The 11240-nt window shown below is 42.2% G+C and overlaps 1 protein-coding gene across 6 annotated transcripts; it reads right to left on the reverse strand.

Moving 5' to 3' along the window:
* Nucleotides 1–1970: 1970 nt before the first annotated feature.
* Nucleotides 1971–10809, reverse strand: LOC110503835 (arfaptin-2). Of its 6 annotated transcripts, XM_021582387.2 has the most exons (11): nucleotides 10572–10808; nucleotides 10006–10107; nucleotides 9759–9791; nucleotides 9040–9148; nucleotides 8477–8572; nucleotides 7196–7297; nucleotides 6546–6661; nucleotides 6055–6276; nucleotides 5641–5798; nucleotides 3516–3690; nucleotides 1971–3438 (listed from the first exon to the last, which is right to left on the reverse strand). In XM_021582387.2, exons 2-11 carry the CDS (start codon nucleotides 10096–10098, stop codon nucleotides 3283–3285), a joined length of 1260 nt encoding a protein of 419 aa, XP_021438062.1. In that variant the 5' UTR covers nucleotides 10099–10107; nucleotides 10572–10808; the 3' UTR covers nucleotides 1971–3282. The 6 variants fall into 6 exon arrangements, with proteins under 6 accessions (XP_021438062.1, XP_021438063.1, XP_021438064.1 ...); XM_021582388.2 differs by lacking the exon at nucleotides 9759–9791 and having other exon boundaries at nucleotides 10572–10809; XM_021582389.2 differs by lacking the exon at nucleotides 8477–8572 and having other exon boundaries at nucleotides 10572–10807.
* Nucleotides 10810–11240: the final 431 nt, after the last annotated feature.

Genomic DNA, 11240 nt, shown 5'->3' on the forward strand with positions numbered 1-11240 from the left:
TCAATTCTTTAACGCTTACTGTCTACCTGTACTTGTCCTGGTTTTTATAGAGTTGTCAGTTGGATTTGGAATCTATTGTTTTTTATAAAAAATGTCATACTATGCGTCCCCTGCCAAAACCAAAACATCTGCTGTGCAATGACAGGCTGCTCCTTCTCCGTTAACTAAATAATGGCTCCCTTGGCATTGAAGAATGGACATTTTTACAAGTATCGATTGACAGCAACTCGATGCAGTTGGAGGTGCAGTCCTCCCACTGTCATCGCCACTCAACTCCATTGTACTTGTACATCGTGGAGTTGAGGAACCCGGCTAATGCGATTTCCATACCTGGGCTAGAGTGTGTTCTTGCCTGGAGCTGTGAAACTGGTAATGCAAATACAAACATTTGTTTTTGTCCATACAATCTACCTGAGCTGCTGAACCGGTCTTCACCGTATCCACCTAAGCATCACAGTATATCATTTATTTCTACCTCCAAAAGCTTCAAACACCCTAACAAAGCCTTGTACTCCCGCTAACAGACCCCAAACCACCACCACCACAAATTCCTACAGTCATTCAACCTTCGATGTTGGATCCGCCACAGCTCTTGAACTGTTTATGCTACAAACACCAAGCCAACGTTGACATGTGCAGTCTGACTCTATTTAGATTGCTTCAACACAGCTTTTTGCTACCATTCATAGGCTATTTCATAAACTACTGTATAAACCTTGTTGTCCTCATTCATTTCAATGGTGGAACAACTGCCACAGAACTTTCAGAATGTTCCAACAAAAATATTTTGAGACCATAAAAACATCTGATCGATTATGCTACATTACCATATCGTCGTTGTCTGACAACCTCATTTCCATTTTTGCAGAGTAAATATATATTTGTTACTTTGTTTTATATGACACTTTCTGTATCTTCAACTAAACACATTCAGCGGTTCAAGGCCTGACCATCCTTTGGGATATTACATTTCAGATGCCCTAGACTTTTTAGATGAAACACTTAAACATCAGGACACTGGAATTCATCACATCACTGATCATGTTGTTGACATGTATGGCATGATTAAATAGCAATACCCTGTGATTAAACATGGCGCACATCCCAAATTGCACCCGATTCCCTGTTAGTGTACTACTTTTTACTGGTCAAGAGTAGTGCTCTATGTAGGGAATATGGCGCCATTTGGAATAAACCATTGAGACCCCTCGATCCACTGTCAAACTGATAGGTCAGACAGATAAGATACAGCACAGTTCAAGCAGACAAAGAATTTAACAAACTCCAAACTTTTGTTCCCTAATGAAAATATTCCTGAATCACATTTATTTAACTAGGCTAGTCAGTGAAGAACAAATTCTTATTTTCAATGAAGACCTAAGAACAGTAGGTTAACTGCCTTGTTCAGGGGCAGATCAATAGATTTTTACCTTGTCAGCTCGGGGATTCGATCTTGCAACCTTCCAGTTACTAGTCCAACACTAACCACTAGGCTACCTGCCGCCCCATTTACATTGATCAGGATTATAATGAACAAACTACACATTTTTGTATTAATAGCTGTAGGATGGTGTGATCCTAGCAATGAAAAAGTAATTTACATTTCGAATATTGATTTATCTCAAGAAAAAAGGCCAGTTTCAATCAGATACAGATTGTGTATTTTTTTGTGTGTCTCAAATATTGCCTATCGTCCTCATCTACCTGGTGGAATAGATACAATAGGTTTGTCAACAGGCCGATGAAAGACATCCTATAACTTCACAAGCTTTTTAATAGACCAGATAGCTACCACTGACTTCACCAGATACAACTCAGCTTGATCTATACTTAACACCGATAGCAGGGTTGAGTCAAACGGCCTATTCCCAATATAGTGCACAACTCAAACAGATAAAAAGGGGCCATTTGGGACGCAGAGTAGTTTCCTGATTAACAGTAAAGAAGACAATCACAGATGGAAGTACCAGTCATTTTTCAGCCATGTTTTGGATTGTATTGCCATGTAAATGTGTGAACACAATATGGTACAGTACTTATACAGGTGATGACTACAATATACTCAGTGGACAGCAGATGGACGAGTGTTATTACTGTACAGCTTTTGTGGGGAAATATCAAGTCTGTATGGAAACATCAAACCATACACTATAAACCACCATCATTTCATACACTGTACACCAGGTCCATATGTTTTAAAATGGAGACAACATTGATGTAGAAATGGGAGAAAAAAAACTGAAGAAAAACTCAAGAACATATACATCTGAATGGAATTAGTAGAGGTATTTTTATAAACATATATTAACTCTATTTGATTATATGTTATAAAGACATAACATAATAAACATGTGTAATAACATTATCTGTAGGATTAATCAGAGGGAGATTATCTATTGTAAATGAAAAAGTCGTACTTCCTGTACTCAAAATCGTTGATAGAAAAAGGGGCAATCTGGAATTGGTACAAATCTATTTTTTGACTTAAATTCATGATATATAGCCATTGATACTTGACTGCTTGTTTTACAAATCAAGGATTGCCCCTTTAACCCATAATTTCTGTCATCAATAGTACCCCAGACTGTAGGTTTCTCCCTTCGCTTTCATAAATCTAACTCCAATCTTCATCTGGTGCAAACAATGTAACCGGTCCAGATTCTTAATATCCTCTACATATGTAAACAGTTTACTGACCTTTCAAATGACGACCTCTGGAAGCTTTACTGCATAACACTTTACAAAAGAGTGAAAACAGTTTGAAAAGAATGATTACATTTATGTGCAAAGTATAAGCTTGGAATAATTTCTCAAAGTAAGATGAATTAAAAGTTACGCTACACAGCAACAATATCATGAGGCTCTGTTGTGAATAAATAACACAACAAATCGACGTTCAAACAAATTGTCAAAACTAAATGAAACTAGATAAGCGTTCTTTTCCCCTTAGTATCATCATCACTAGTCTCTACTTGTCCCATCTCTGGTTCTTATATACAGTTTGTGTAGATTTCATATATCTGTTCATCCATCTATCCAGTCCTCGTTTCTTGAAAGCCCAGTGTATCTCTCCATCTGTGTGTCCCATATATACCAGAGACCTGACTGAGACCTGGGGCCGTACATATCAAGCATCTCAGAGTAGGAGTGCTGATCTAAGATCAAGTCCTGCCTGTCCATATAATCTGATTCATTATGATCTAAAAGGCAAAACTGTTCTTGGATCAGTATTCATACTCTGAGATGCTTGATACAGGCCCAGAGGACTGGGAGCTAATCACTCTAGCTCTCCTCCAGCCAGGAGGGCTTGTCTGACCCTGGGGGCTTTAACTTGACGTTGAACTGTCTCAGTGTCTGTTCCAACTGCTGCTGGTTCCCAGCGAAGTAGGCTGAGATAGCATTATGGAAGAGCAGCAGCTGCTTGTGCATCACCTTCACCTACACGGTGAGAGAGAGATGTAGCATTATTGTAAATTAACTAACCACCCAACTTTCCAAATAACTAACTAACCCACCTTGTTCTCTTCCAGGAATTTGAGTTTGATGGTTACATCTGAGCGCAGCCGTTCGTACTTGTCTCTCTGCACCTGGTACTGCTGCTGGGACACCTCTATACGCACCATGGTGGCAGCATCACGAGGACCTAGACTCAACTCCTCCAGGTCGGCCCTGTACGCATCAAACTCCAGCCTGGAAGAGAGAGGGGAGGAGAGGCAGCATAAAAAAAAATAGGCTTGGGAGGTATCCAGATTTTCATACGTCATACTGTTCGTTCTACTGCTATCCCGGGATTTATGGCGGCGCAAAAAACGCAATTAAAGCCAATTGGGGGTCTAGTACCAGAATGCTAACAAAATTAGCACACGTAATAACAATCACAGACACTGTTAGCTAAATGCTAACGAGCGAGAATAAACAAACTCAATTGCAAAGACAGGCAAATACAGCTAATAAAGTTATACAAGCATAGCTAGTAGCTACCAAATGTAATTTTCAGTGAGTGTGGACATTTACAAGCAAAAGTGAATGAGAGAAATTGTGCAACTAAACAAAGTAATGCATGCTTTACTCAAGGAAGAGCAGCAAGTGTACACAAAGCAGAGGGGAGAAGAACGCTAGTAGGAAGCACAGGGAACAGGTGTACAGATAAAGAGCTCTGGATGAGTTGTCTTCTCAAATACGGCAGAAAGCCGATAAGATATCTGATGGCAAACATTTAGTAGTGAATTGCATACAACTTCATCACCTCGTGTGCACCGCACAACAGAGACTCCCCGATAGATACAGAACTATATGAACTCCCCAGCCCCCGCTGTCTCCCATTGTGCTATTTACAAACAAACACGTGACTGAATGAACTGTTCTGGGGAACTACAGTATGTAAGTTCCGATCGCTGCAGCTGTACACAGCCCATCTGTAAATAGCCCATCCAACCAACTACCTACCTCATCCCCATATTTGTTTTTCTGCTCTTTCGTACGCCAGTATCTCACATCCTCATCTGCACATCTATCACTCGTGTTAATTGCTAAATTGTAATTACGTCGCCACTATGGCCTATTTATTGCCTTACCTCCTTACTACATCTGCACACACTGTATACAGACTGTTCTATTGTATTACCTTACTGTACGTTTGTTTAACCCATGTGTAACTCTGTTTTTGTTGCACTGCTTTGCTTTATCTTGGCCAGGTCGCAATTGTAAATGAGAACTTGTTCTCAACTGGCCTACCTGGTTAAATAAAGGTGAAAAGGGGCCTCCCGGGTGGCGTAGTGGTTAAGGGCTGTGCCACCAGAGACTCTGGGTTCGCGCCCAGGCTCTGTCGCAACCGGGAGGTCCGTGGGGCGACGCACAATTGGCCTAGCATCGTCCGGGTTAGGCCGGTAGGGATATCCTTGTCTCATCGCTCACCAGCGACTCCTGTGGCAGGCCAGGCGCAGTGCGCGCTAACCAAGGTTGCCAGGTGCACGGTGTTTCCTCCGACACATTGGTGCGGCTGGCTTCCGGGTTGGATGGTGCTGTGTTAAGAAGCAGTGCGGCTTGGTTGGGTTGTGTAACTCGTCTCTCCCGAGCCCGTACGGGAGTTGTAGCGATGAGTCAAGATAGTAGCTACTAACAATTGGATACCACGGAATTGTGGAGAAAAAGGGGGTAAAAAATAAAATAAAGGTGAAAAATATATAATAATAAAATAAGTAATGTAAAATAAGTTGAAAGGTAAAATGAAGAACACAATCTGCTTCATCTCCTAACATATTGCACAAGTTGACTGCAGGTATTAACCTAAAATGTAGCTTGAAATATTAAAATCTATTGAAAAACTTCAAAGAAATAGTTGACAGTATTGAAAAACCATCCTGTGGCTTTTTCCAAATATACCGGTATACCACCCAAGTCAATAAAACACCCTTGAACCCTCAAACACAGGTTCACCTCTGCCAGGTCTGCATGGAACAAACTCCAGCCTGACACACAGAAAAATGGCATGTAGACAAACATACTCTATTTTATGTCTCTGGCAATCATAGATATAGACTCTAAACCGCATTATAATTTGAAACTATTGCGTTATAAAAAGGTAACTACTATAGTATCTCCAGGCCCTGCCCTTTCTAACCCTCCCATCTTTATTATTACCTTGCAGCCTCGTACAGTTTGATGGTCATCAGTGTGTCCTCCATGGTCTTGTTGACCAGTGTATTGATGCTGGACACAAAAAAGTTGATGGCACCAAGCAGAGCCTCCCCATTCCTACACAACAACTTCTGGGTCTCCGCATTGTAGCCAAACTCATCCTGTGAACACAAACACTTGTGTTTTATATACCGACTTTTCCTCCACATGAGGTATTTATGGATTGATTACAATTCAATAAGGTAGCCTTGATTCCAAACTGAAACCGATAGGCTTGGTTTCCAACCAATAATTACACCCTGGATTTTCAGGCAACATTTTAGGGGGCCAATTTCACACAGTGTGCCACCTGTAGCTGATTTCTGGCTGGGCTGAGGTCTACGGGTTAAGGGTTCAAATTCAGGGGTTATAAGTTACCCGAAGTTCAGGTGATTTCTGGCTGAGGTCTGCGAAGGTGTCCCCCAAGGCCTGCTGGGTCTGGACCATGTTGTAGAAGTGGCTGGTCAGGGCGCTGGTCAGTCTCAGGACAGACTCGTACTTCCTCTTGGTGTCCCTGAGCACATCTATCTGGGCCTCCAGCTCCAGGTCCACCGTCCGAGAACCACGGCCGAACCGCTCCGAGAACATCTGCTTGGTACACTTGGGTAGAGAGGGAGAGATGTGATCAGGACAAAGGAGATAACAGAAGAGGAGATGAGAATATATGATGGGATAAAGATGACATGGAGAGATGTGTTCAGAATAGAACCGAATAGTTACTTGGTTTCCAAGGAGGAAATTATTCCCAGTCTTGTATGAAGACAAATGATCATACCAGTGCAGTTGCAATCGACCCATAGAACACAGTGAAGATTCAGTGAAGTATGGTTTCAACACATTTTCCCCAGGAGACAGGTTCCGTTCTGTACCTTGTAGGTGTTGATGCCCCACTTCTTAACGCTGTCTAGTTTCTCCACAGCCACACCACGGTTAGCCTCCTCCACTGACATGTTCTGGTTGCTGTTACTGTGGTGCATCCCCGATCCTGACACAAAGGATAATAAATAACCTGCTCACTCTCAGAGGATTCCTTAAAGTGGTTAGTTGCTGAGACCTAGTTGATAAAGTCTGTCCATCTCATTTACTATGAACTCTTGTCACAAAACCAGCTTCATTGCTTTGATGCTTTGATACACAGATTACACAGAGGCTGATCAGTGCTTAGTTGGGCACTCTCCTCATCACTACTCCTCAAAGCGAACACCTGAAATATTCCTCCTTGTCTTTGAGGCAAATAGTATGACAGTGATTGAGTGATCGGTTGAGAGGACAGCGAATGAAATGAATGAGTGAACAGAGTGAAGTGGGGTAAAGGACACTTGTGCTGTATGGGTACAGTGTAGGGCTGCAAAGTTCCAGTATAATTGCCAGATAAAATGCCCACGATTCCCAGAAACCCTGGTTTCAGAATTCTGGATTTACTGCTTATAGTAATTCTGGAATTACCTTCCAATTCCAGAAATCTTCTGACCAGGATTTCTGGGAAACCTGGAAATGTTCAACCCTATTCCAGTGGTACCTGTGAATGTCTGGCCGGTCTGGTTCTGGTTGGTTATCATTCTGTCTGCTGACTGGCTGGAGACCAGACCTACACCAAGTCCCCTGGACTTCATTCGCAGGTCTGGAATGGACATGGGGGAGGATGGGGACATGTGAGGATATGTGATATATGAGATGGAGAGAGTAGATGAAGGTTGGTGAACGTGTTTAAAGGGTGAGAGGATGGTGATAGTGAGTCATGCAGGTTTTCCATGTCGAAAAAAACAACAGAATGAAAACACAGACGGAAAACAATATGAAAATATTCACAACATAAGTAGTAGTAATGTATGAAATGATGCACATGTCATGTGGTGAGTTAATGAACCGCAACATTCCATTAGTTAACCGCTTCATGTTACATTTGCATACATAGGATACGTCCAAAATGGCACACTATTCCCTATGGGGGAGCCATAAGGCTCTGGTGAAAAGTAGTGCGCTATGTAGGGAATATGGTGCCATTTGGGATTAAGTTGTCATCATTAGAAACATTCACACAAACATAACATAGTAAATCAAACAGCTCTGCGATGAAGTCAGTCAGGTTAGTAAACATAGCTAGCTTTTTTGTTAACATCCACCGACATGCATTCAGTATGCATTGGACAGTAGAGCAGCATGCCCCTCTTCCCCGTGACATCTGTAGAGGTACACAGTGTTGTCGAAGAGAGGGACATCAACTGTGTCTGGGGTTGAACAGGAACCCAGGCTACAGGCAAGGCTCATTCTCCAACAGAATTAAAGAGTAACTAATGAAAACACCCTTGAGAGTGTAAACAGGTGAAGAAAATAAGAGGGGGGCAAAAAAACTGTTAAAGGTAGACTCAGAAATATGATGTAGATTCAGACAGTAAACAATATAGTGGGTCAATTTCGAGGCTCAACTTCGCCGGTGTTCTTTGTGCCCAGGTTACCACACTGTCAACATTTATAAAAAATAAATAAAAAAGTGATAGACAACATTACAGATAAAACAAATAATTTGTGTGCAGGTGTGGTTGGAAGCCCAAGGGCTTGAATGAAAAACAATATACAATACATAACAAGAAAAATAAGAAAGGTTTGTTAAAATAGATAACCTACTAATTATAAATGTAGAAATGAATTGATCAGTAATGACTGTGTGAGAGCGAAGTCTTGCATCTTGCTCATCTCAGTATCTGTGGTGCTGCTCGTGGCAACATCATTTTCGCTGAGTCTACCTTTAAAGAGGGAAGTATACAGTTATGTGGAAGGTGGCTGAGAGGTGCAAAGCCACCTGTGGGCTGAGATTGGGCTCCAGGGACAGGGGCACAGTTAGGGGCAGGGGGGCTTCTCCTGTCCACATACTGAGGGTTGAAGCGGATAGCAGGGCCTGGTGGATAGGGTTGGTTAAGATAGTCAGTCAACTAGAGTAGGATGTAGATCTCAAAATCAAAATAGCCAATACAGTAGAGAGCCTCTGTTTGCTACTCATAGACTCCTGAAAGAACAGAAAGAAGGTTAAGTCAAAATAGTCACTGATGCAGAACAGCATGCTCCTGGCAAGGCCCTGATTTTAAAAAAAATAGTAATAATTGAATTCCACCAGGACAAACCCCATTGGGGCAGTTGAAGATGTAGTCTTCACCATTCTTAATGCTAACAAACCAAGCAGGCCTTGCTAAAGGGACTAGGCTATTCATTGATTCAATAAGGACTAAGTGGACATAATTAAGTGGACGTTCCGTAATAATTAAGAGGACGTTCCACTGCAGTGACAGCAGTTGGCAGCGCTAGAGAAAGCTGTCTGTACCTTTATTGGAGCTAGTGAACAAGTGAGAGCAGTAGAGCTGTGTGTACCTTTGATGGAGGAGGTGGGTATGATGCCCCCTGCAGGTCCTCCGTAGCCTCCAGACACGACACTGGTCTCATTCAGGTTGGGACCAGACACCATCACCTGCTGCAAGTCCTAAGGTGAAGCAACAACACATCAATGGAATAGATATAGACTAACTCTAAATCAGTCCCTCACGGATTTAGCAGAGATTCCAATTCTGACATTTTGCGTGGCAATGTGCAGTAATTTTGTTTTGCGAAATTGCGCCTGGCAAGGAAAACGTTTGTTGACGTGTGGCTTGATTGAACCATATGTGGTAAATGTGCGGTGATTGGTTGAAATTACGAGCCCTTTTTTTGTACTGCAATGATGGGTCAGCTTTATACGAGAATGCGTTGATGTTAATGTTTTATGCTGAAATAGTGCAGTGATTGGTCAAATTTGCAAGCCCTGCATAATATGTTGGGAATTTATGATTTTGCACCCCAAAAAAAATGTCTGAATCCTGAAGGGACTGACTAATGCATAATGATCCTGTAGAGTTTGTCAACCTGACGAAGACCTTCCATGTGGGCCTAATCTTTGTTGTACACAGACACTCACACACATGAAAATGGTTGATAAAGGTTAATTGTGGTTAGTCTGAAAGTCTTCTATGTTAACGTGTACACTACATCTAAATCTAGTTCTCCTACAATGACGTGACACACTCTCTCTCATCCCTTCTACTGCATATCCCTACCTTCTCATCTAAGGTCCACTGAATCTTTGCAGCCTGCACAGAAGTGAGACATAATACAGTACAATAAAATACACAAACAAATAGTTGACGTAATGAGTGGTCACCACACACAGTATACATATAAATACTGTACGTCGTGACTGCATCCCAAATGGCACCCTATTCCCATAGCCCAATGGGACATGGTCAAAAGTAGTGCACTATATAGAGAATATGGCGCTATTTGGGACATAACCATATGACCCACCTGCTCCAAACTGTCATCCTCGGCCAGGGTCTCTCCATTGCTGTTGATAGGAATCTCCATGGTAGCTGCCTTGCCCATAAAACTGTCTGCCATGGTGGTGGTCTGCAGGAGAGTGCGTTGGGAGAGAGACAGAGAAATGGGAGATGGAGAGAGAGATGGGGGTGAGAGAGCACGATCATCTCACACACACTGAGCTTTTCACATTAATGATAGGAATGTTTGCAATGTAAATACGGGTAGAACATGCCTAATTCAGCATAATATCAAGCCTAGCCAGCTGTGACATGTACAAATGCAGTGTCCACCGGTAACGTTAGAGCTTAATGCAGCGATAACCTGCTCTCTCTCAACAAGCCATCACATTTCACAATACAACACATTTCAAAATAGCTAGCTATTCGTGATCATTATTCGTGTTGTATCTAGTTATTTTGCTAGTCCCAGCAACACGACACCTAGCTAGCTAGCTCCAACCTAGTAGCCCTAGCCAGCTGGCTAAGCTGGTGGTGCTGCAGAAAATGATGATCTCAGTGAGTTAGCGTGATCTGCTAGCTAGCTAACGTTACCTGCTGTGTAGGTCCAGTCTCCCAAAATGTCAAATGTTGCTGCTTATTCTGCACGGTATTTCATAAAATATTACTATTATAAACGGAATAACACCGTTACAATGTTTATTTTTCGTCTGTTGATGAACGCATGATTGTAGTCGTGATTCCGTTAGCATCCCCGGGTAGAACCGAGCACAGTATGCAGATAAAATCCCTAAAGCCCAGTCCCTCCCCCATCTAGCTCTACACGTAATGTTACGTCAAGTCGCCACGTCGAACAGTTGACGACATCAACCCCTCCTCCCCTCCACCATTTAGTGATTTGGATTGTTTTTTCCACACAAACCAAACAAACATCACCACTTTAAAAGGAAGTGGTCTCTGCAACTAGGGCAGAAGGAGGTTTTGAGCACATGACGTTGGTGGCAACTTAATTGTGGGGAGGACGGGCTCGTGGTAATGGCTGGACGCAATCAGTGGAATGGTATCAAACACATGGTTTCTATGTGTTTGATGCCATTTCATTTGCGCCGTCCAGTCTTTATTATGAGCCATCCTGCCTTAAGCAGTCTCCACTGGTTTTGAGTTATTTGATTTTGATTAAGTGGTTGAAAAAATGCATAGAATCTCCATAATCTTTATGGATCTTTATTTTTTTAAGAAAATTGGGCGTTTACTATTTTTGTT

This window comes from Oncorhynchus mykiss, chromosome 24, assembly GCF_013265735.2.
Source record: "Oncorhynchus mykiss isolate Arlee chromosome 24, USDA_OmykA_1.1, whole genome shotgun sequence".
In the NCBI taxonomy this organism is placed as follows: Eukaryota; Metazoa; Chordata; class Actinopteri; order Salmoniformes; family Salmonidae; genus Oncorhynchus; species Oncorhynchus mykiss.